At 47.0% G+C, this 25,721-nt stretch overlaps 1 protein-coding gene across 6 annotated transcripts in view; it reads right to left on the reverse strand.

Moving 5' to 3' along the window:
• Nucleotides 1-4,179: 4,179 nt before the first annotated feature.
• Nucleotides 4,180-25,721, reverse strand: part of LOC143823513 (carboxymethylenebutenolidase homolog) — a 37,221-nt gene continuing 15,679 nt past the window's right edge. For 4 of the 6 annotated variants that reach the window (XM_077309895.1, XM_077309897.1, XM_077309896.1 and 1 more), the window contains 5 exons: nt 18,629-18,852; nt 15,239-15,346; nt 9,886-10,028; nt 8,532-8,623; nt 4,227-4,798 (listed from right to left, as the gene is read on the reverse strand). In XM_077309895.1, coding sequence (XP_077166010.1) covers nt 4,613-4,798; nt 8,532-8,623; nt 9,886-10,028; nt 15,239-15,346; nt 18,629-18,843 — 744 coding nt within the window. In that variant the 5' untranslated portion in view covers nt 18,844-18,852 and the 3' untranslated portion in view covers nt 4,227-4,612. Of the gene's footprint in view, nt 4,799-8,531; nt 8,624-9,885; nt 10,029-15,238; nt 15,347-18,628; nt 18,853-25,721 lie in introns of all 6 variants that reach the window. The other 2 variants (XM_077309894.1, XM_077309899.1) reach the window with 2 other exon arrangements.

Here is a 25,721-nt window from a genome sequence, read left to right on the forward strand (position 1 = left end):
CAAAGAAAGAGAACCCACCACCTCCCAAGGAAGCCTGTTCCACTGAGGAACTGCTCTGTCAGAAACTTTTTCTGGATGTTTAGCTAAAAATTCTTTTGAATTAATTTCATCCCATTGGTTCTGGTCCAACACCTTGGAGCAACAGAAAACAACTCTGCTCCATCTTCTCTATGACAACCTCAACCTTCCCTCATACAACTTGGTCTCCAAACCCCTCACCATCTTTGCAGCTATCCTCTGGACATGATCCAGTTTCTCTACATCTTTCTTCAGTTGTTGTGCCCCAAATTGAACAGTCCTCCAAGTGTGATCTTACCAGAGCAAAGTGCTAACATTACATCACATGAAATGGACACTCTACTACTTTTAATACAGCCCCAAATCCCGTTTGCCTTCTTGGCTGCCAAGTCACACTGCTGACTCCTGTTCAGTGTCTGGTCTACTGAGACCCCCGATCCTTTTCACACAGGCTCCTGCCAAGACAACTCTCGCCCATCCTATAGTGATGCATTTGACTTTCCTTACCAAAATGAAGAACTTTACATTTATCACTGTAGCCAGGCAGTCTGGGGGCAGGTAGGGGGCTAGTAGCCTTGCTTAGTGAAAGTGGTAAAAAGCCAGGTGGGAGGGGGGAGGCGGAGCCATGGCACTTGGATAGCTCGAATACTTCGAGCTCCTGTTCCACTGAGGGTCAATCGCTGCTGTGATTGACAGAATCGGGTTTTGGGTACGCTAATCCACCCACAATCTTCTCAGGAATTCCTCGTGAATCTCTGGGGCCTCTCTGTTCCGCAGGGAAATTAATCTCCCACTGGAACGTAAGCTCAGTGTGCACAGGGTCCAGCAAGCGCCGTCCGCCATCTTAAAATCTTTTCCTTCTTTTCCTCCTTTTTCAACTCTGCAATCTACAAAGCTTATTTTAATCAACAAAGCTAATTGGGTACCTCCCTGCAAGACCTTCGACTCACCACAACTCCGGAGTGAAAACATCTGGCAGACATCAGATCGAGCCTACAAACAGTGAGTGGGGCTTCCCCCGGCACCCTCTTCCCTGGAATAAACTCTCGGCGTGGAAAGTTGCTTTCTTTAATTCAAGCAAGCTAGAGTGACAGGAAGATAAGTGAATCTACTTTGATCCTCTATTACGACTCATTGCAAATGAATGTTTAGAACTGAGGGGGTGGACATCTGCCAAATTCCAAGATATTAAGTCATTAAACAACGCAGAGATGCAAGTGCTCTTCCGTTTCTCCGTCTCTACTTTTTTCCCCCGTTTCTGGCTCTGCTTGAAGCCACCTCAATATGAGGCAGGTTAATTTTCTTTTCTAGTAGAAGAAGGACTTAAATTAACTCAAACTAATAAGTAACAACTCTTATTGCCTCTGTTTTGGTCTTCGGAGATAGAGAGATAAGAGCTGTGAGTGGAAAGATCTCGCGAGAACTAAGTTCTAGAGACATTGCTTTAATACCAAAACAGACTGTTGCTTTCGTTAGGACTCTGTAGGACCTCTACTGGTTATTTGCAAAATTGCAAATATATTTTGGAAACAACATATGCAAAACTGCCTAAGTCTAACAAAATTCTAAGCCTGGAACATGTTTACGCTTAAAGAATTTGCATATCTTCTAAAGAAACAAACACAAGACCTGAAAGAATTTACAGATGGCTTGCTTAAAAATATGCTCATGGAGTTTAAAGGCATTAAGGAAGAAGCTTCTAACAGGAATGATGAACCAATAGTAGTGGCTGATGATAGCTCTAAACAAGGTGGAAAATTACCAGCAGAAGAGGAATCTGAAATTATGGAGACGGAAAAGGGGATGTCAGAGTCTTGCAGCTCAGATCAGGACACCCTACCTAAGAAGATATACAGCCACTCCAAAGCAACAGTACACAAGAATCAATTAAAAGACATATGGATCTGCGGTGAAAGCAATCGATTGAAAGGAGCCTCTTGGAAAAACATCTGTACTGATATTGGAGTCCAGGAGGTACAACTATTTCAAGATTTATCGATGTATACTCTGAGGGAAAGACTACAACTGTACTTTCCAAGCCAAAGACCAACTGGACAGAACATTATCCAATGGGAGCCACAAGACGTAACAAGCCTCGATATGAGACCCCCTTAAGAAGCTTGGGGAACGGAAATGTGACACAGTGGTTGAAATTCTTTTCCTCTTTTCCCTCCTTTCCGTAGCTATATAGGTAATATAATTAGTTAAGAAGTTAATCTGGGGTCTAAGATCTTCTAAGTAAGCTGAATTTGTATTATTAAATCTAATTTTGTAGTGTCTACCAGCCCAAAATTAAAGCACAACTAAAAGGAGACACCTAATGGAATGGGTTTATACTATCATGTAAGTGTGGGGTTTTAGATTTCCTATGATAGTTGAATTTGAATTATCCAATATATCTCTGTAGTGACTTTCAGCTTAAACTTAAAGCATAACTAAAAGGAGGTTCCTAACTGAGGAGGTGTAAATGTAACTAACGAAGAATTTATTCTACTAACTAATGAAGACTCCATTTTACCATTTTATCATTTTTGGTATTAACAATGTACACTTATATAACTTAATAACCTTAGCAACCCATAAACGTATATTTGTTTCTCTTCTTTCCGTACAACTAAGCAGGCTTGTATTTTTTCCTTTTTCCTTTTCCCTAGTGGAAATGTGGAGGGCTTTAGGACCACGCTAAGTATAAACTGTTTATGATTGTTAAAATTGTTAAAAACTATGTAAACAAATGCTGAAATGATGGTAACAAAGTAGACTTTTTTTTTTTAAATGTGGTGCAAACGTGAAAAAGTCTATAAAAAGTCTATAAGCTTTGGGTAAAAGTCCATAATATTGTAGCCAGTCTATAATCTTAAATGGAGAGAAGAGGGTTTTTAAGATTGAAACGGGGAACCAAAGTGTTCTTCCGCAGTGCCTCCCAACCCACACACAGAGCTTCTTCTTCTACGCGACGACGGCAGCAAGACTAGAATTGGCCAAGAAATGGAAAATGCAAGAACTACCCTCGACAGAAGACTGGCTGAATAAACTAGCTGATTTTGCCAAGATGGCCAAACTGACACTAATAGTTAACGGAAGAATAGAAGAGGCCTTTCAAGAACAATGGGGCCCCTACTTGAACTATTTAAGGAAATAATATAAAGGGGATTAAAACGGGGAACTAAGTGTATTAAATGTCTTCATTTAACCCTCCTTTTTTGTATTAATAATGTAGATTGCATGTATTTCACTGTCTTTAACTCTGGAAAATAAAATAAAAATTCTCTATAAAAAAAAAAAAGCCACGTGGGATACACCCGTGATCGGGGCTTCCACTGAAAGGGAGGCATCCAGGATCACCCCCTGAGGGAGCGATGTTGAGCTGCACCCCATCCAGAGTGGCCAGCTGTGCTTCCCGTCCAGCCACAGGACCTCCGTCTTGGAGGGGCTGAGTTTCAGGTGACTCTGCTCCAACCCTTTAGCGACCACTTCCAAACATCTGGCGAATGTATCGGGGGTGGGGTGGGGAGTCAAAGTGGCCACCCATGAGGAGATAGAGTCCCTTCCTCCATAGAGAGCTCTCAGAGGGGCTGACACCATTCCCCCCTCCTCCATTTGATCCCTCCAGCAGTGAAGTAAGCAATTGGCCAAGATCAGCCAGCAAACGTCCATGGCAGATGTGGGATTCAAACCCAGGTCTCTGTGGCACCTCCATTTGCAGAGGCAGCAGACCTCTGAATCTCAGTCTTGGGAGACAGCATCAAGGGTGGGGGTAGGGCAGCCTCTGTGTCCTGTGGTTGGCCTCCAGCCAGTCATGAGGCAGGCCCTGGGGGCTCCACACTCCCTCTTGCTCTCAGCTCTGCCCGGAGGAAGCCACGGAGAAGGGTGGCTGCTTGTGGGGCATGACGTGTCTTAAGGCTAGCCCTGCCTGCCTGTGCTGCTTCCCGGTCCCTGCCTTTGGGGCAAAAAATCTGTACAATAAGAATACTCAAGAGGGAGGGAGGGAGGGAGAGCTTTCTCCTCTAACTCTGGGAGAACTTTTAGGCTCACAGAAAAATTCTACGGTTCATAATAAGGAGATTAAAGCAAAACAAAGTATTTAAATGCTGATACCTTGTGAGATTGTGTTTATTTCTATGATTTATACACCACCTTCTTCAGTCAGGCTCAGGAACAAGATAGTGGCCACCCCGTGGGATTGCCTGGCAGCTGCAGAAAGTACTCAGCGGCTGCCTAGGCAGTCCAGAGTGGCTGCTGCAGAGGTGAGCCGGAGGCGGGAAGCAAAGGAACAGGCAGGCAGGAAAAACAGGAAGAGACGGGGAAGCGAAGCCGGAGCAAAAAAGTGGATGAAAGAAAAATGAGATGTGACTTCACTTATTTATTATACCCTTATATCCTGCACTTTCCCCCGATTAATGGGGACTTATCAAGAGAACCAATAATTACAAATATTTCAATATTTGTTTCTGCAAACTGTAAATCAAATGCAACTTCTTTTTCAAAGTTTGATGGATAAGACAAATCTTTTAAAGAAAAACAATCAAGTGTATTCTCAAGGATGGGTGTCTATGCAGAGCTTCATGTAGAGCTATGTAAAGTGGTGTCATTTTCAAACCGCCAGGAATCTATCCAGCCACGCGACCATGTCTATCCTGGCCTCCTCAACGTAAGGTGCGTCTTTGGGCCTCGTGTCTTCCGGTTTGCACTGAGCAAAGCCATGAACTTGTCCAGGATAGACTTTGACTTTGTAGTCTACTCGACAATATTCCTTCAGTTTCTGCTCCAGTAAGGTGACCTAAAACATATAGTAAATTATATTAGACAGTGAACAGGATCAACCTTTCCCATCCTTTGCTTGCTTATCACTTGATTCCCCTGAAGGTTTGCCTTGAAGTCAGTCCTTAGCTTAGCTAAGTTTAGATTTCCCCTGTGGCTGACCCTCGCCATTTCTGGCAACCCCCAAGAGGAGGGAGGTACAGAAACTCCCCCAAATGTCCTGAGATACTTCTTCTGGCTGGAAGTGACATCATTGTCTTAACATGGGACAACCTAGGATTTCACCAACAATCTTGTAAAACCATAGAGCTTCAGGGGAATATCAGAGCACCGTGTGCTATGACAAATCAGTCAAATTGACATCGCAGGACACTGTTTTGGCCACCCCACAAAGGACAAAGCAAGTGAATGAGCAAGTAAATGAGATAAAAAGAATCCCCTGGAAGTTGCAGCTGCTCTTCTACCTTCGTTTCCCCTTTAGTCACACACAGGCCAGGTTCCGTTTTGGCCATTTTTGAATGTAATAAAGGTGACTAACATCATTGTAATAACAGACATTCATCCAATACAGAACAGACTCCTAAAACAATCAAAAACCATGGCAGTCAAGAACCCACTAACCCCAAAAAATCTATTACAGGAGTGGGAGGGGGGAGCCAGATCACATGGCGGGAGCTTATGCTCTTAACACTGGGGGGCCCATCAGATCTTCCTCGCCATGCCAGCCTCAACCATAGACCGGGTGGAAGAGCTCCATTTTGCAGGCCCTGCAGAACACTGAAAGCTCCCGCAGGGCCCATAGTTCCTCCGGGAGCTCATTCCACCTGGCAGAGGCCAGGACCAAAAAGGTCCTGGCCCTGGTTGAGGCTGGGAAAGACTGGGGGCTGGGAAAGACCAATAAGTTAGTGCCTGCAGAGAGTAAAGCTCTGTGGGGAGCATAGGGCAAAAGGTGGTCCCTCAGATATGAGGGACCCAGACCGCGAAGAGCCTTGAAAGTCAAAACCAGAACCTTGAACCGGATCCGGGCAGCAACTGGCAACCAATGCAGCTGCACAGGCTGGATATGGGCCCTCCAAGATGTCCCCGTGAGGACCCTGGCAGCTGCATTCTGCACCAGCTGCAATTTATAGATCAAGGCCAAGGGAAGGACTGCATCAAGAGAGTTACATAAATCTATCCTGGAGGTGACTGTCGCATGGATCACTGTGGCCAAATGTTCAAAGGACAGGTAGGGCGCTAGTAGCCGTGCCTGGCGAAGATGGAAAAATGAGGCATTGATCACTCCCAGGTTCCTGGCCATGGGCGTGGTCATAAGTTCCGTCCCAGCAAGGGTGGGTAAACGCGCTTCCTCACCCAACCCTCTGTCACCAAGCCACAGGATCTCCATCTTGGAGGGGTTGAGTTTCAGGCAGCTCTGCTCGAACCATCCAGCATCAGCTTCCAAACATCTGGTGAATGGCTCTGGGAAAGGGGTCCTGACAGCCATCCATCTGGGGGTAGAGCTGGGTGTCATCCGCATATTGATGACAGCCCAGCCCTGTACCAGCTGTGCCAGGGGGTGCATAAAGATGTTAAAAAGTGTGGGGGGAGACCTTGAATGTTGACAACAAAATCTTTGTCAAGATATTAGCTGAAAGGTTTTAAAGATGTATAACAGAAGTGGTGTATGAAGACCAGACCCGGTTTATAGCCAACTGATATATGAAGAAAAAGATTTGCCTTGTTTTGAACACAATGAACTATTTGCTTAGGGAGGACACTGCTTTTATTTCCTTGGATGCTGAAAAGGCATTTCATATTGTTCACTGGAGCTTCTTACAAACAATGCTGCAGGCGATGGACTGTGGAGGCAACTTCTTAAAATACATACAACAGATGAAGCAAGAAGCTAAAATTTTGGTTAATGGGATGGTTACAGAGGAAAAAATACAAATCATCAAAGGAACCAGACAAGGTTGTCCTGTGTCTCCCTTATTATTATTCAATTTGGTACTTGAGATCCTGGCTACAAAGATCAGATCTACTCTATGCAGATGATGTTGTCCTAATGTTAACTAAACCTAAAACTTCAATCATAAACTTGTGGGACTATCTGAAAGATTTTGGAGCAGTATCTGGATATAGAATTAATAAAAATAAAACAAAGATCTTTATGGCTACAACTTATGAGAAAAAAATAGCTGTGATCAGATGCCTAACCGGGTGTGAGATATAATCAAATAACTGGGTCTTTAGAGATATTATAGCGTATCTTAACTTTTATTGGGTTTTTGCTAGCTGGGAACAGATAAAGCCCCTGGCCCCTGGGGGGCTCCTCACTTGTGAGCTTGTTAGACACGCCTTAGCACAGCCTGCATTGTGATGTGTCTCTGGGGTACACACCTGTCATATTATGCTTCGCAGGGGAGGCGGTTAGGTAGTATTAAATCACATGTCTTTTACACTGTCTTTGTCAATCTTAGTAATAAGTGAATCCTGTTATCCATCCTACATCTGTACACCGCCTGTGGCGCCGCGGGCGCCACGGACGAAATAAAACAGTAAGGGGTTCTGGGGCGGGATGTGTCCGGGATGAGGAAGGGTCCGGATTGGACCCTTCCTCATGACAGACAACCGGAGGGACCAATCGGCAGGCGCTTTGCACCTGCCAATTGGTCCCTCTGATTCCCAGCCCCAGTAACTGCGAGCCGCGCGCAGCGCGGCTCGCAGTTGCTCCCGGCCTGATGCGGCCAGAGGCGCAAAGCGCCTCTCGCCGCATCAGACCGCCCCCCAAGGGAGCCCCCGGCAGTCGCGCAGAGCGCAGCTGCCAGGGGCTCCCTGCCCGGCGACCTGACGCGGTGAGAGGCGCAAAGCGCCTCTAGCCGCGTCAGGCCGCCGCCACCGCAAACACAGGACTCCAGCCGCTCGCAAAAAGAACAGGACTCCAGCTGCCCACCTGACCTCCAAGCCACGGCCTCCGAGGCCCCGAGGGAGCCCCCGGCAGTCGCCGCAGCCCTGGGAGCCCCGGCAGGCTCCCTGCCCTCATGGCTGCAAAACAACATGGAACCGAGAAGCCACAGGAGGAAAAAAAACCCCACAGAACAACATGGAACCGCCGGGAAAGCCGCAGGAGAACAAAAAAACACTGAGGAGCCGCGGCAGCCCAGCGCACCACGCCTGGGAGGCCCCGGCAAAAAACACGAGATGCCGAGGAGCCGCCGCCCGCCTACTCTTTCAGGTAGCCTGTCCCTCACTCTGTCCCTCGCCTGCCCCTCGCTCTGGTCCCCGCCTGCTAGCGCCCACATTGTATTCTTCATACAATGGGCTTTTTTACTAGTTTCCCATAAAGCTCTGCTTGTGTTAGTGTTATTGTGACCCTGTTAGATGGGACAGCAGGAGACTGACCCAGACACTGAAAATCTACCAGTCTTTCTGCGCTGACTCAGACGGTACATGACCCGTCTCATGAAGCCTGCCTATAATCTAAATAGGGTATTTGAGCCATACTGTGAGGGGAGTGGGGAGGCAGTGGGTGCTGCTGAGGGGTAGAGCATAGATTATGGGGAAATACGAGCATCGCCCCTGCTCATGCAACAGCACACCCCTGTATCCGTGAGATTATGGAGCAGTGTGCGTTCCTGTTTTGTGCGGCTGGTAATCTCACATGGCTGCCTTGTCAGAAAAGGTCTCTGGTCTCTCCATTTTAGATATGTGCATCAAAGAAGCCAGAGTAGAAAAAGATGAGGAAACTCTTTTCAAAGATGGAAGTTTACCTGGTCCTTAGAAATGGTGTGATCTTTTTCTCCAAAGATGAAAAATGTGGGGTTCAGCAGCGTGTACCTGTCTCCGCTGTCTCTGATTATTCCTAAAGCACATTAGAAGAAAGCTTAAGGCTGCAGTCCAAAGCATCTCTGCAGGGAGTGAGTCCCACCACAGTCAACAAGTCTTTCTCTTGTGTATGCGTGCGCACACACACGCACACACGCACACACATTTACTGTGATTATTAATGCATGATAGGCATATTAAGCAGTGTTTTCCCTCTCCCTCTTCCCGCCCCCCCCCACAGCGAGAAGCTCGTCCGGCTGCGAGCAAATCAGCCGCCGAAGCGGCCAATCAGCTTGCAGCCCAGCAAGCCTCTTGCTTTGGGAGGGGGCGGGAAGAGAAGCTTGCCGGGCCGCAAGCTAATCGGCCACTTCGGCAGCCAATTTCCTTGCGGCCTGGAGGGGTGGGGAGAGGGAGCCGCGGCCGCCGGCATGCCGGTGGTGCAAACGCGCACGCGCAGACTTGCTGCACATGCACGTTTGCGTCCGGGGGCGCAAACACGCATGCACACACGGCAAATCCGCGCATGCGCGTTTGGCTGGGGCTGCCGTGCATGCGCGGGGCCCCAGGTCGCCCTCTCCCCGCACCCCGGGGCAGCGGTCCGCAGCCTAACAAAGGTTGCGGACCACTGCCCTAGAATATACCAGCCTTGCAATTGCCCCTGGGCAGCACATGTAGTCAACGCAGCACATGTAGTCTGAGGGATCTCACAGAGTGCTTTCTTGGCCTTGCTCGGCTTGTTACCCTTGTACAGCTTATCCAGGAAACCAAAGCCAGGTCCCGTTTCCAGTGCCGAGGCCAGGGGTGGACTTCTGCTCCAGCACTTGGACAGCTCTGCTGAGGGGCACTAACAGGTAGAGGAAGTACAGGGTAACAGAAATGTCCAAACCTTCTGGCTCCAGGAAACCATGCCCATGCTGACATCCCCTGGACGCTTACTGCGAAGGGCCTAAAGGTCACCGGTGCATCTGGGGTTTACACAGAGTCTCACATACACACAGTTCATGTGAAGAAGAAGCCAGGTGTGTAGGGGCTCACTATTAGCACTCCATGTGAATCCTGCACAGTTTCATTGACACGCTTCTGTGGCATTGAAAGTGAAGATAAACTTGTTCACCACGCCTTCTCTCTGCATCAAGGAACCCCTGATGGACTTCTGAAGACCCCCTCGTCCCCCAGAACAGTCTGAAAACTACTGGTGTCGTGAACAGAATGTGTGGCTTGTCTGGGAAAACAAGTCACTTTAGAAACACAGCAGTACACAAAAACATCAGAACCCGCTGGATGATTCTTCTTCACTACCGTAGGCAGATATCCCCGTCTTCAGTTCAGGATTTGTCAGCATCAGGTGGTGTGCAGCCATTCCGCCCCAGGAAAATCCCACGATGCCGATCTTCTTGACGTTGTACTGCTGCTTTAGACATTTCATGACAATCTCAGCTGTCCTAAGTTATGCAAACAGAAGAAAAGGCAGACGTACGTAAAAATCAAAAAACAAATCACAATATTCCACCTATTTACTCCACTTCTCCAAACTTCTCCCATTACTAAAAGAATATTCTTCTTGTAAAATAATAATAATAATTTTTGTATTTTTATTACCTTCCCTACCCTGGATGGCACAGGGCAGGTAACTACAAGCGCTACGATGTACTAACATTTATTGTATGTAGCCAAAGGTAAAGGTATCCCCTGTGCAAGCACCGAGTCATGTCTGACCCTTGGGGTGATGCCCTCCAGCGTTTTCATGGCAGACTCAATACGGGGTGGTTTGCCAGTGCCTTCCCCAGTCATTACCGTTTTACCCCCCAGCAGCAAGCTGGGTACTCATTTTACCGACCTCAGAAGGATGGAAGGCTGAGTCGACCTTGAGCCGGCAGCTGGGATTGAACTCCCAGCCTCATGGGCAGAGCTTCAGACTGCATGTCTGCTGCCTTACAACCCTGCGCCACAAGAGGCTCTTGTATGTAGCCAAAGGCTATTACAAAGCACAATTAAAACAGTAGAATACAAATGCAAATAAAACAATATTTCTTAAGCATTAAAACAATTAATGTTTCTAAAAACAATCGTGTATGCCAGGGGTCCTGCTCTATGCTCCAGCTCTATGCTCCAGAGGAGCTATGTGTCTACTATCCCGGTGCCAGCCAGTGACAAGACCTGCTCGACTTGCCCGCTCTGACAAAATGTGAGCTCCTCCACCCCCCAATGCACTGGCTGCTGCATCCCCATTTTACAAAAATGCAAACAGCAATGGTATTCTAACGGTTAACCCCAACTTCCGGATCAAAGTCAAGGGCAGGCCGGCATAGAGCAAGTTGCAATGGAAGTGACCGTTGCATGGATCACAGTGGCCAAGTGTTCCAAGTGTTCCGAAGACAGGTAGGGCTCTAGTAGCCGGGCTTGGCAGAGATGGGGAAAAGCCGTCCGGCCTACTTTTGTGACCTGAGCCTCTATTGAAAGGGAGGCATCAAAGGTCACTCCCAAATTCCTGGCCACTGGTGCAGATGTCAGTTGCACCCCATCTAGGCATGGGAGATGCACTTCCTGATCCTGCCCCCTTCTTCCCAGCCACAGGACTTCCATCTTAGAGGGGTTAAGTTTCAGGTGACTCTGCTTGAGCCATCCAGCCACTGCTTCCAAACAACTGGCAAATGTATCTGGGGAGGTAGGAGGTAGAGCTGGGTGTCATCTGCATATTGGTGACATCCCAGCCCATAGCCCCAGACCAGCTGGGCCGGAGGGCGCATATAAATATTGAAAAGCGTGGGGGAGAGTATTGCCCCCTGCGAAACTCCACAAGGGAGCTCACAGAGATACGACATCTCAGCCCCCACTGCAACCCTCTGTGTCCGGTTCCGGAGAAAGGAGACCAGCCATTGCAGCACAGTCCCTCTCATTCCGGTCCCGGCAAGGCGGTGAACCAATAGCTTGTGGTCGACCACATCAAATGTGGCCAACAAGTCTAACAACATGAGGATGGCGGAACCACCTTGATCCAGCTGGCACTGGAAATAGTCCGCCAATGTAACCAGCGCAGTCTCCACCCCATGGCCAGGACGGAAGCAAGAGTGGGATGGGTCAAGGGCTGAAGCTTCCTCCAAGAATACTAGGAGCTGGTCAGTTGCGGCCCGCCCTACTACCTTCCCTAGAAACGCAAGGGGCAGGGATGCCAGTTGCAGGTTGCTGCTAGTGTGGCTTGCTAGCATCTCGATTCCATCCTCACCGCTAGTGTAACATATGTGGGTCCAGGAACCAAATGACACTGGAATTGTTGTGAAAGTACATGATACAGATAGCACCACAACTTCATGCTGCAACCCCAAGATCCCAACATATATGCGAACAGGCAACAGTGGGACTAACCATGGCAGTGAGCCATTGGCTCAGCCCCCTTGATGAATTTAAACTGATTGGCTGTTGCAGTGGCCATGACAGAATCCAAGTCTACCACGGATGATGTGCTTGGTCCTCTATAGCAGTGGTCCCCAACCTTTTCATGGTTGAGGACCGCCTCTGGGGGTAGGGAAGAGCCGGCGGCCTGGGCACCGCGCATGCGCGTTAGCACCCCATGGTGGTAAAAACACGCATGCGTGGAGCTGCCGCGCATGCACGTTTTCACCACCAGAGGGTGCTAACGCACATGTGCGGCAGCTCCGCACATGCGCGTTTGTGTCCACCGGCGTGCAGGCGGCTGCGCGTGACTCTTCCCCCCCCCTCACAGCAAAAAGGTAGCCGGGCCATGAGCGAAGCGGCCACTTTGGCAGCCGCTTCTCACGCGGCCTGGTGAGCTTCTCGCTGCGGGGGGGGAGAGGCAGGCATGGCGGCCCGTTACCGATGCCTTCGCGGCCCAGTCACGGGCCGCTGACCAGGGGTTGATGACTCCCACTCTATAGGATTGCCTGCATGTCCTCATACACAACACGGGCAATGCTGTGCACAGCAGCCAGTGCCCCACAGCGTGCTCAATCCCATGGCATCTGGCTCCTCTCTTTCCTGGCCCTCCTCCTTTTCCCCTTACTTGGAGGGGGGGACTAGGCAAGACAGCACATAGCGGTGGGGTGCTCAATGCCAGGGCCCCCAACTCCTCTCTTTCCCAGTCCTCCTACTGCTACTCGGAGGGGGGAGACAGGGCAGTGTGGCGCACAGTGGTGCGGGGCTCAATGCCATGGCACCTGGCTCCTCTCTTCCCCAGCCCTCCTCTTCCTCCTCCTTAGAGGGGATGACTAGGCAAGGCGGTGCACAGAGGTGGGACTCTCAGTGCCACGGCACCAGGCTCATCTCTTCTCTGGCCCTCCTCCTTTACGGCAGTGCACAGTGGTGGGCACCTCACAGGGTGCTGTACTCCAAGGCCCCCAGCTGCTGGGCCGCGCTCCTCTCTGAGGAAAGGCAGGATGAGAAGGGTCCACTTACCACAGTGGTGCCGCCCAGTGAGGCTGGCTCCTCTCCCCCAGGGCCAACTGCTCAAAGTTGCTGAAACAGGAGTCGGGAGAGGAACTGTATGTTGCCGGTGGGAGTTAAGTCTCCCACTTGGCTCTCATTGGGCGAATGTTCGTCCAACGAGGTTCAATCAGGTCATGAGTGCCTGTTCTCCTAATGAGGGCTGATCAGATAAGGGTGCATTGGCATCATACAGTTTGTTTTTATTCTTGTGGAGAGATAAACCGCCCCAAAACAGCTGACTGAGAGGGTCGCTATATAAATAGCAAAATAAATTAAATAAAAATAAATAAATAAATGACACCTACCTGTGTGGCTGGCACTATGAATCTATTTAAGTGATCTCAAAGCTTGCATAACTTGTGACCCATAGGCTGTGCTTGGCTTGGTAAATCTCCAGTTGTGTTGGGTTCTTTTAGACTATGGTATTTCCTTAATCCCACAGGCAGCCAAATTAAAACAAAGCCATTAAAGTCTTTGTCCACCTTTCTAATGCTGAAGATGGGCATGTCTTTCCCAGAGCGTAATAAGGCTGCAGACCACCTTTGGCGGAGAGGGTGGGTTACAAATTCAATGAAATAAATAAATAAGAACGCACACAGGGCTGCCTCCTTGCCTGGAAGGACCCTGCAGAGACGGAGGACTTATGGCTGGATAGGAAGGGACCAAGTGAGGAAGGGCACTTACCCAACCTGGACAGAGTATGCCTAGCACTAGACCCCTTTGTCAGAAACTTGGGTGTGCTGCTCCATGGAGGCTCAGGTCACGAGAATGGCACGGCGGGCCTCCTACCCCCTCCACCCTCCTTGGCCCTGGAACACCTAGCCACTATGATCCATGTGATCATCACCTCTAACCCTAACCGTGTGATGATCACCTGTAGGCTGGACTTCTGCAACTTGCTCTACACAGGCCTACCCTTAGCCTCGATCAGCAAACTATAACTGGTGCAGAACGCCGCAGCCAGGATTCTCACTAAGACATCATAGAAATCTCACATCTGGCCAGTACTCCAAGCACTCGGCTGGTTTCAAACTGAGTTCTGGATCAGGCTTAAGGTTTTGGTTTTTACCTTCAAGGCCACACGCGGTCTAGGCCTAATGTACTTGAGAGACCATCTCTCTGCCTATACCCCCAAAAGAGCATTACACTCTGCCACCTCCAACTGGCTGCAGATCCCTGGCCCCAAAGAAGCACGTCGGTCCTCAACGAGGGCCAGAGCTTTTTCTGTCCTGGCCCCCACCTGGTGGAACGAGCTCCCTCAAGAGATCAGGGCCCTGCCTGAACTCCCAGAATTTCGTAGGGCCTGCAAAAAAGAGCTCCTCCACCAGGCATTTGCCTGAGACTGACCAACCAATAACATTCCCAGGTCCCCCTTAGACATCCCCTCCATGGCCTGAACCAGTCTGACCTCTCTGGGGGCCTTAGCTAAGTAGGCGTTCCTGTTATATTGTTATTTAAGACCACTGAAATTGTGCTATTCAGAACAACTATTGGATTATTGTTGATGTTATTTTTGACTGTGTTAAATGTTTAGATTGTTCCATGTATCACTCCGCAACATTATATGTAAACCGCCCTGAGATGTATGGGAGGGTGGTATAAAAATCTAACAAACAAACAAACAAATTATTATTATTTTTATTTTTATTATTATTATTCAATTTATTTCCCGCCACTCCCTACATAGGCTCGTGGTAATAATTAATTAATTAATTAATTAAAATACTGGGATTCTAGTGATATTTAAAGGTAAAGGTAAAGGTATCCCCTGTGCAAGCACCGAGTCATGTCTGACCCTTGGGGTGACGCCCTCTAGCGTTTTCATGGCAGACTCAATACGGGGTGGTTTGCCAGTGCCTTCCCCAGTCATTACCATTTACCCCCCAGCAAGCAAGCTTGGGTACTCATTTTACCGACCTCGGAAGGATGGAAGGCTGAGTCAACCTTGAGCCGGCTGCTGGGATTGAACTCCCAGCCTCATGGGCAGAGCTTTCAGACTGCATGTCTGCTGCCTTACCACTCTGCGCCACAAAAGGCTCTTAGTGATATTTACTTCTGAATAAATATGTATAGGATTGAGCTGCATGGTGTTTAAATCAAGGATCTTTGTTTAGAATTCCATTAAGAATATCCATCTGGCCTTCCTGATTTTGCTACATTTTTTCTGGTTTGATATTTATGAAATAATTATGTTTTGAAATAAATATCTTACGTGTCTACTTTCATGGGATCCCGATGCTTTAGCCAGTCCCCAAAATTCTGCCATCGATCATTAGGTGTCCAAGGTGCTTTTCCAAGAAAAAAATCCGGGCAGATGATTCTGTAAGGAACAGCAGTAGGATGTTTCCTAGACAGTTTAGCTCCTCCCATTTTACACCAAGCTGATTAATTTCAATTTCCTTTGTCTATCTTTGCACAATCAAAAACATACTGAAATCAAAATAGGACAAAGCTCTTATCTGTTCCTCTTTTTATCACATTTCCCAGCTATGTTAATGTGGTGAAATGCCTTCCCCCTTTGCTGGGCAAACTTAAAAATGTCCACCTGGAAGCTTTGAGAGAATGGGCAACGTTAGCCCACTTGCTCCCCTTCCTTCAAATGCTAATCGATCCAACCAGGAAACAAAGGGATTCCTTCTAGAAGCAGGCATGGTCAACGGGGAGAGAAGACGGTCTTCTTCCCAAGATATCCTGGAGTGGTGGAACACAGATTTTTATCCCTTTGTCCCACAGGGAGGGCTCTTGGCTTCAAGACTCTCCAATGGACAAGGTCTCTGATCAAAGAGTTCAGGTAGCTATGCAGTCTACCAGGGAACTGGATTAAGCTCTTGTAAGAACCATGTCTCTTTCTTGCCATTTGTTTTACTGCTGGTTTTACCTCCTGTCTATGCAAGTGATTACCTTAGAAGTCTTAGGTGCGAACAATCCCAGTAGTTTATTGTGGGGGACTCTGCTCTGCCCAGATGGCTACGGCTATCTATAGCAAGGCCTTTAAGTGCGGCTGTGTGTTTCTCTGGCTAACGGATGAAGCTCATCTCAGACTCTTCACACCCAAATGGACGAGCGGAGAGAGCAAGAGGGCCTGGGCGTTAAAACTGAGCACCAGTCACCTGACATCAGACTTAGCAAACCTTGCAAATGGAGTTTTCCTACCGAAAGCAATTGACTGAAGCCGCACAGCTATGAGGTGATGGGGAATTCAATTTCTTTTGCATTATTTTGCTGAAATCTGTGTGGTGCTATGCTTATAATCATCTTTCTTTCAATAAATCTTTTATAAATTTGAAATCTGGCAGCAGTTCTCTGATCTGCATGTTACTCTCCCGTCTCAGAAACACTAGTCCAGAGCAAGGACAGCCTACGGGACAAGCCAAACACAATCTGTGGGTCTGTGTCTGGCAGGATGTGTCCCAAGTTGGGTAGGCCTTCAGATCACTTAAATGGATCAGGCCCAGAGCTAAGGGAGGGAGCTTGGCAAGCAGCTCCTCCTCTAGGGGTGTACCCTGAATAAAGTGAACTGACACCCTTGCAGAAGGGGCCCTGGGCAGAGGGTGGCCCTCAGTGAAAGGGAAGGGAAGCTGGGCATCTGGCCCTCTTAGTGGAGAAACCTCACCGAACAGCCAGTGGAGGCAGTGAGTAACCCAGAGAGATGATTGCAGCTCTCCAGGAGCTGGCAACCTCTAGGAGTAGGTGAAGGGGCCTAGGGCTTGCAGAGTCAAAGCAGGCTTGTTCCGTCAGTTAGTAATTCTAAATGGCAGACACACAACCTATGTCCTGTCCAGCCCTGCCTAGTGCACCAGCTCTGCCTAAAAAGTGTGACAAATCTGTGCAAGTGCCATGATGGCCGAGTTCCTGTATTCACACACTTGCCATGATGCTTTATTGTGCTGTGTGATTAATCGATGTGTGAGTATTTCGGGATTCTCTGTTATGCTGTGTTTAATGCACTGATTTGTTGACTAGGCTGTAGGAATTTAATGCTTGGGTCAATTGCCTTGCTTTACATTTTGTGTACACCTTCCAAAGCTGGTTTCTGTCAACTCTTTGTTATTCCAATCCAGGCAGGAAGCCTTTTTGCAGCTCCAGGGTTATCTCATTGGTTTTGGAGACTAGGAGACCACAGCCCTGTTGTGTCGGCATAGTTTATAACTTTTTTGATTTTCATGGTGTGGGAAGAGAGCAATCCAGCACCTGATTATTTGCCCACCAAAAGGATGCTCTTGGGTGGGGGGGGGGGGAAATCTCAGAGGTACTGTTATAGAGGGGTAATTTTGGCAAGAAATGTAGTCTACCTGTTTTGTTTCTTCCTTAATAAGAAGACTGCTCAGTCAAGGCTTGTGGATCTGACAGAAGCATAGCATTGTTATTAGAAGTTCTGCGCACATGACCTTCCTGGGTGAGCAGCCCTCAACTGTCTTTATTTCAGAAGCCATTTTAGTTCCAGACCAGCTGTAGCTTTCAGAGATTTTGCACAAAGGCTTTTCAGACAATCTTTCTTTATTTGTGTAATGGAATCCCCAGGACTCAACAGGGACATTGGTTTCTTTACTCACTATATATGCTAACCTGCATTCTAAACAGTCCCTCAGAAAGGCCAAATGACCTCTGTATTTTAACTTATCTCTTATTTGGAATAACTGGTTTGAGCAAGTAGATTGTATGTAACTATGACTAGTATAAAGCAATGTAGTTTGAAATGGTATACATATGCTTTTCTCTGATCTGTGATGGCCAATGCCCTACTTCAAAGAAGATGATGTCCCAAGATGCTTCCATGCTTGAGAGGACAGGCAGGGGGCAGAAGGGCAAGGTCTCAGGTAACTAGTTGCCTGTCATTCTCCTTATATGGACATGAATATGGACATATTTATGGGACCCAAGATGTTTCCCATGCAATTCAATCTCAAGGGAATATAAACAAATCCAAATGGCTGTTTTTTCCCCTTTTATCTCTGGAATCTGTTACCATTTTCATTATACTGTAATGTTAATTTACTCTCACACTTTGTCTATAAGCATGAGCTGATTACTTCTGTTCCATGACATTGTACCTGAGGAAGTGAGCGTGCACACAGAAGCTCAATAACATGAATTAAACCTTATTGGTCCTAAAGAAGAAGAAGAAGAAGAAGAAGAAGAAGAAGAAGAAGAAGAAGAAGAAGAAGAAGAGTTGGTTCTTATATGACGCTTTTCCCTACCCGAAGGAGGCTCAAAGCGGCTTATAGTCGCCTTCCCTTTCCTCTCCCCACAACAGACACCCTGTGAGGGAGGGGAGGTTGAGAGAGCCCTGATATCACTGCCCGGTCAGAACAGCTTTCTCAGTGCTGTGTTGAGCCCAAGGCCACCCAGCTGGCTGCATGTGGGGGAGTGCAGAATCGAACCCGGCACGCCAGATTAGAAGTCCGCACTCCTAAACACGACACCAAACTGGCTCTCAAAGGTGCCCCTTGACTCTAAATTTGTTCTGTTATTTGGTTAAAAGCTAGTCTTATTAATTTGATACATTTAATTCACACAAAATCTTTATTTTATCAAAAGCCAGGTCAAAAATTTGGCCTACAACATATTCCAGCGAACCAACGAGTAGGCACCAATTACTCACAAGTATCCTTCAGCTGCGATTATGTCAGCAATGTATCTTGTATCTGGGAACTGCCACCCATAAATGTCATGAACCACAATCACGGCTTTGCCCGTGGGAAAAGAGGGCTGGCAAACATACGCTTTGATGTCCTCCATTTGTGTTTCTTGGCCACGGCCCACGTAATTGCTTCTTCTTCCAATGTCATATTGGAAAGGCAAATCCTTACTAGACATTTATAAAAGCTGGAATGGAAGCAAAGAAGCAAAAAAGCAATTAGTGTAATTAATAAACTGTTCATTTTTTAAAATATTTATTGATGAATATAACACTATATTGGCTGTATCATTACTCTGTTTTAGCCCATATATCTTTTAACATTATTAAAAGGATAATGTTACAGATAACAGATTAAAAGGAAAAGGAAAAGGAAAAGGAAAAGGAAATTTATTGGTAATTTTATTATTATTATCATTATCAGTATCAGTATCATTATCATTATTTAAATTTATTATCCGCCACTCTGAAGTGGCTCATAGCGGGTTACACTAGTCTGCCTAAAATCCCAGTAAACCCCCCATTAAAACCCCCAGACATAAAAACATAACACAGATCCAACTGATCACAGTTACAAAAAGGAGACATGGCAGAAAAAATTAACTATTATCATTCCCCCAATAAAAATCTCATAGAGGGGGGTGGGAACAGGGGCACAGATGGAACCTGCAAGCCCCCATTCACACCGCTCTGTCCTGGATGTGCCGCTCTGGCCTCAACCATAGACCTGGTGGAAGAGCTCTCTTTTGCAGGCCCTGCAGAAAACCGGAAACTCCCGCTGGGCCCGCAGCTCCTTCGGGAGCTCATGCTACCAGGTAGGGGCCAGGACCGAAAAGGCCCTGGACCTGATCAAGGCCAGGTGCGCTTCCCTGGGGCCGGGGATGACCAACAAATTAGTACCTGCAGAGCATAAAGCCCTGCGGGGGGCATAGGGCAACAGGCGGTCCATCAGATATGCGGATCCTAGATCACGTAGGACCTTAAAGGTTAAAACCAAAACCTTGAACTGGATCCGGGCAGCAACTGGCAGCCAATGCAGCTGCCTCAGCACCAGCTGGATGTGGGTCCTCCAAGATGTGCCAGTGAGGACCCTGGCAGCTGCATTTTGAACCAGCTACAATTTCCGGACCAAGGGCAAGGGAAGGCCCGCGTAGAGCGAGTTACAGAAATCTATTCTGGAGGTGACCGTTGCATGGATCCCTGTGGCCAAGTGGTCAGGGGACAGGTAGGGCGCTAGTAGCCAAACCTAGTATATGTGGAAACCCACAAGGCCTTGCAGGAGGCCCTTCATTCCCTCCTCTGTTTCCTCTTTCCTTTTCCTGAAAGCCCCCACAGCCACCCACCTTTTCCTGCAGATCGCTTCTCAAACAAAGGGAGGAAGGAGAACCTTCCCTGCCTGTTACAGTTTCACACATGAGAAGAGGCACCTACACAATAAGGTCAACAGTTTGCATTTCAATAAACAAGTCCTATGACCCACATACCCCCTTCAAGGATCGCTGCCTTGTTGTGGCAAGGGGGCTTGCGTAGTTCAGTGAAGCTATGAGCTTTGCCGTGCAGGGCCACCCAAGACGGACAGGTCATAGCTGAGAGCTCTGACAAAAGGTGATCCACTGGAGAAGGAAATGGCAAACCACTCCAGTATCCTTGCCATGAAAACTCTATGGACAGTTCCAATAGGCATAACGATATGACGCCGGAAGATGAGCCCCTCAGGTCGGAAGGTGTCCAATATGCTACTGGGGATGAGCAGACGGCTAGTACGAGTAGCGCCAGAATGAATGAAGCGGCTGGGCCAAAGCCGAAAGGACGCTCAGCTGTGGAAGTAACTGGTGGCGAAAAGACAGTCAGACGCTGTAAAGATTTTTATTCCATAGGAACCTGGAACGTCAGATCCATGAATCAAGGCAAGCTGGACGTGGTTAAACAAGAAATGACAAGACTGAACATCGACATTTTAGGAATCAGTGAACTAAAATGGACAGGAATGGGTGAATTTAATTCAGATGACCATCAGGTATACTACTGTGGACAAGAATCTCGCAGAAGAAATGGAGTAGCATTCATAATCAATAAGAGAGTAGGAAAAGCAGTCTTGGGATACAATCCCCAAAATGACAGAATGATCTCAGTTCGAATCCAAGGCAAACCATTCAACATCACAGTGATCCAGGTCTACGCCCCAACCACTGCTGCTGAAGAGGATGAAGTTGATCAGTTCTATGAAGCCCTACAACACCTTCTAGAAGCAACGCCCAAAAATGATGTGCTTATCATCATGGGGGATTGGAATGCTAAAGTAGGAAGCCAAAAGATAACCGGGATAACAGGCAAGTTTGGCCTTGGAGTACAAAATGAAGCAGGGCACAGGCTGGTTGAATTTTGTCAAGAGAATACAATGGTCATAGCAAACACTCTTTTCCAGCAACCCAAGAGACGACTCTACACATGGACATCACCAGACGGTCAACACAGAAATCAGATTGACTATGTGCTCTGCAGCCAAAGATGGAAAAGTTCTATCCAGTCAATAAAAACAAGACCAGGAGCTGATTGTGGTTCAGATCATGAGCTTCTTGTTGCAAAATTTAGGCTTAAATTGAAGAAAATAGGGAAAAGCACTAGGCCACTCAGGTATGTACTAAACCATATCCCCGACGAATACACAGTGGAGGTGACAAATAGATTTAAGGAATTAGATCTGATAGACAGAGTGCCTGAAGAACTATGGACGGAGGTTCGCAACATTGTACAAGAGGTAGCAACTAAAACCATCCCAAAGAAAAAGAAATGCAAGAAATCAAAATGGCTGTCTGAGGAAGCTTTACAAATAGCTAAGGAGAGAAGGGAAGTGAAAGGCAAGGGAGAAAGAGAAAGATACACCCAATTGAATGCAGAATTCCAGAGAAAAGCTAGAAGCGATAAGAATGCCTTCTTAAATGAACAGTGCAAACAAATAGAAGAAAACAATAGAATGGGGAGGACCAGAGATCTTTTCAAGAAAATTGGAGATATGAAGAGAACGTTTCATGCAAAGATGGGTATGATAAGGGACCAAAATGGTAGGGACCTCACAGAAGCAGAAGAGATTAAACAAAGGTGGCAAAATTATACAGAAGAACTATACAAGAGCGAGTTAACATCCCTGATGACCACAATGGGGTAGTTACTGACCTGGAGCCAGACATCCTGGAATGTGAAGTCAAATGGGCCTTAGGAAGTCTGAGCAACAATAAAGCTAGTGGTAGTGACAGCATTCCAGTTGAACTATTCAAAATCTTAAAGGACGATGCAGTAAAAGTGCTACACTCAATATGCCAGCAAATTTGGAAAACTCAACAATGGCCACAGGATTGGAAAAGGTCAGTTTACATTCCAATCCCAAAGAAGGGCAATGCCAAAGAATGTTCAAACTACCGCACCATTGCACTAATTTCTCATGTTAGCAAAGTTATGCTCAAAATCCTACAAGCTAGGCTCCAGCAATATGTGGACCGAGAACTTCCAGAAGTACAGGCAGGATTTCGAAGAGGCAGAGGAACTAGAGATCAAATTGCCAACATACGCTGGATCATGGAGAAAGCTAGGGAGTACCAGAAGAACGTCTACTTCTGCTTCATTGACTATGCTAAAGCCTTTGATTGTGTGGAGCACAACAAATTGTGGCAAGTTCTTAAAGAGATGGGAATACCAGAGCATCTTATTTGTCTCTTGAGAAATTTATATGCAGGTCAAGAAGCAACAGTGAGAACTGAACATGGAATCACTGACTGGTTCAAAACTGAGAAAGGAGTTCGGCAAGGCTGTATACTGTCGCCTTGCCTATTTAACTTGTATGCAGAGCACATCATGAGAAATACGGGATTAGAGGAGTCACAAATTGGGATCAAGATTGCAGGGAGAAATATCAACAACCTCAGATATGCAGATGATACCACTCTAATGGCAGAAAGTGAAGAGGAACTAAAGAGCCTGTTGATGCGGGTGAAGGAGGAGAGTGCAAAAGTTGGCTTGAAACTCAACATCAAGAAAACAAAGATCATGGCATCCGGCCCTCTCAATTCCTGGCAAATAGAAGGGGAAGAAATGGAGATAGTGACAGATTTTATTTTCCTGGGCTCCAAGATCACTGCAGATGGGGACTGCAGCAAAGAAATTAAAAGACGTTTGCTCCTGGGGAGGAAAGCTATGGCAAATCTAGACAGCATCCTAAAAAGCAGAGACATCACCCTGCCAACAAAAGTGCGTTTAGTCAAGGCTATGGTCTTCCCAGTTGCAATGTATGGCTGCGAAAGTTGGACCATAAGGAAGGCCGAGCGTCAAAGAATTGAGGCTTTTGAACTCTGGTGCTGGAGAAGACTCTTGCGAGTCCCTTGGACTGCAAGGCGAACAAACCGGTCAGTCCTAGAGGAGATCAGCCCTGCCTGCTCCTTAGAAGGCCAGATCCTGAAGATGAAACTCAAATACTTTGGCCACCTCATGAGAAGGAAGGACTCCCTGGAGAAGAGCCTAATGCTGGGAGCGATCGAGGGCAAAAGAAGAAGGGGACGACAGAGAATGAGGTGGCTGGATGGAGTCACTGAAGCAGTAGGTGCAAACTTAAATGGACTCCGGGGAATGGTAGAGGACAGGAAGGTCTGGAGGATCATTGTCCATGGGGTCGCGATGGGTCGGACACGACTTCGCACATAACAACATGACCCACATAGACCTCTATTACAGGTCTATGCCCCAACCACTGCTGCTGAAGAGGATGAAGTTGACCCGTTCTATGAAGCCCTACAACACCTTCTAGAAGCAACGCCCAAAAATGATGTGCTTATCATCATGGGGGATTGGAATGCTAAAGTAGGAAGCCAAAAGATAACCGGGATAACAGGCAAGTTTGGCCTTGGAGTACAAAATGAAGCAGGGCACAGGCTGGTAGAATTTTGTCAAGAGAATACAATGGTCATAGCAAACACTCTTTTCCAACAACCCAAGAGACGACTCTACACATGGACATCACCAGACGGTCAACACAGATATCAGATTGACTATGTGCTCTGCAGCCAAAGATGAATAAGTTCTATACAGTCAGTAAAAACAAGACCAGGAGCTGATTGTGGTTCAGATCATCAGCTTCTTGTTGCAAAATTTAGGCTCAAATTGAAGAAAATAGGGAAAAGCACTAGGCCACTCAGGTATGTACTAAACCATATCCCCGACGAATACACAGTGGAGGTGACAAATAGATTTAAGGAATTAGATCTGATAGACAGAGTGCCTGAAGAACTATGGACGGAGGTTCGCAACATTGTACAAGAGGTAGCAACTAAAACCATCCCAAAGAAAAAGAAATGCAAGAAATCAAAATGGCTGTCTGAGGAAGCTTTACAAATAGCTAAGGAGAGAAGGGAAGTGAAAGGCAAGGGAGAAAGAGAAAGATACACCCAATTGAATGCAGAATTCCAGAGAAAAGCTAGAAGAGATAAGAATGCCTTCTTAAATGAACAGTGCAAACAAATAGAAGAAAACAATAGAATGGGGAGGACCAGAGATCTTTTCAAGAAAATTGGAGATATGAAGAGAACGTTTCATGCAAAGATGGGTATGATAAGGGACCAAAATGGTAGGGACCTCACAGAAGCAGAAGAGATTAAACAAAGGTGGCAAAATTATACAGAAGAACTATACAAGAGCGAGTTAACATCCCTGATGACCACAATGGGGTAGTTACTGACCTGGAGCCAGACATCCTGGAATGTGAAGTCAAATGGGCCTTAGGAAGTCTGAGCAACAATAAAGCTAGTGGTAGTGACAGCATTCCAGTTGAACTATTCAAAATCTTAAAGGACGATGCAGTAAAAGTGCTACACTCAATATGCCAGCAAATTTGGAAAACTCAACAATGGCCACAGGATTGGAAAAGGTCAGTTTACATTCCAATCCCAAAGAAGGGCAATGCCAAAGAATGTTCAAACTACCGCACCATTGCACTAATTTCTCATGTTAGCAAAGTTATGCTCAAAATCCTACAAGCTAGGCTCCAGCAATATGTGGACCGAGAACTTCCAGAAGTACAGGCAGGATTTCGAAGAGGCAGAGGAACTAGAGATCAAATTGCCAACATACGCTGGATCATGGAGAAAGCTAGGGAGTACCAGAAGAACGTCTACTTCTGCTTCATTGACTATGCTAAAGCCTTTGATTGTGTGGAGCACAACAAATTGTGGCAAGTTCTTAAAGAGATGGGAATACCAGAGCATCTTATTTGTCTCTTGAGAAATTTATATGCAGGTCAAGAAGCAACAGTGAGAACTGAACATGGAATCACTGACTGGTTCAAAACTGAGAAAGGAGTTCGGCAAGGCTGTATACTGTCGCCTTGCCTATTTAACTTGTATGCAGAGCACATCATGAGAAATACGGGATTAGAGGAGTCACAAATTGGGATCAAGATTGCAGGGAGAAATATCAACAACCTCAGATATGCAGATGATACCACTCTAATGGCAGAAAGTGAAGAGGAACTAAAGAGCCTGTTGATGCGGGTGAAGGAGGAGAGTGCAAAAGTTGGCTTGAAACTCAACATCAAGAAAACAAAGATCATGGCATCCGGCCCTCTCAATTCCTGGCAAATAGAAGGGGAAGAAATGGAGATAGTGACAGATTTTATTTTCCTGGGCTCCAAGATCACTGCAGATGGGGACTGCAGCAAAGAAATTAAAAGACGTTTGCTCCTGGGGAGGAAAGCTATGGCAAATCTAGACAGCATCCTAAAAAGCAGAGACATCACCCTGCCAACAAAAGTGCGTTTAGTCAAGGCTATGGTCTTCCCAGTTGCAATGTATGGCTGCGAAAGTTGGACCATAAGGAAGGCCGAGCGTCAAAGAATTGAGGCTTTTGAACTCTGGTGCTGGAGAAGACTCTTGCGAGTCCCTTGGACTGCAAGGCGAACAAACCGGTCAGTCCTAGAGGAGATCAGCCCTGACTGCTCTTTAGAAGGCCAGATCCTGAAGATGAAACTCAAATACTTTGGCCACCTCATGAGAAGGAAGGACTCCCTGGAGAAGAG

Source organism: Paroedura picta, chromosome 14 (assembly GCF_049243985.1).
Source record: "Paroedura picta isolate Pp20150507F chromosome 14, Ppicta_v3.0, whole genome shotgun sequence".
Classification (NCBI taxonomy): Eukaryota; Metazoa; Chordata; class Lepidosauria; order Squamata; family Gekkonidae; genus Paroedura; species Paroedura picta.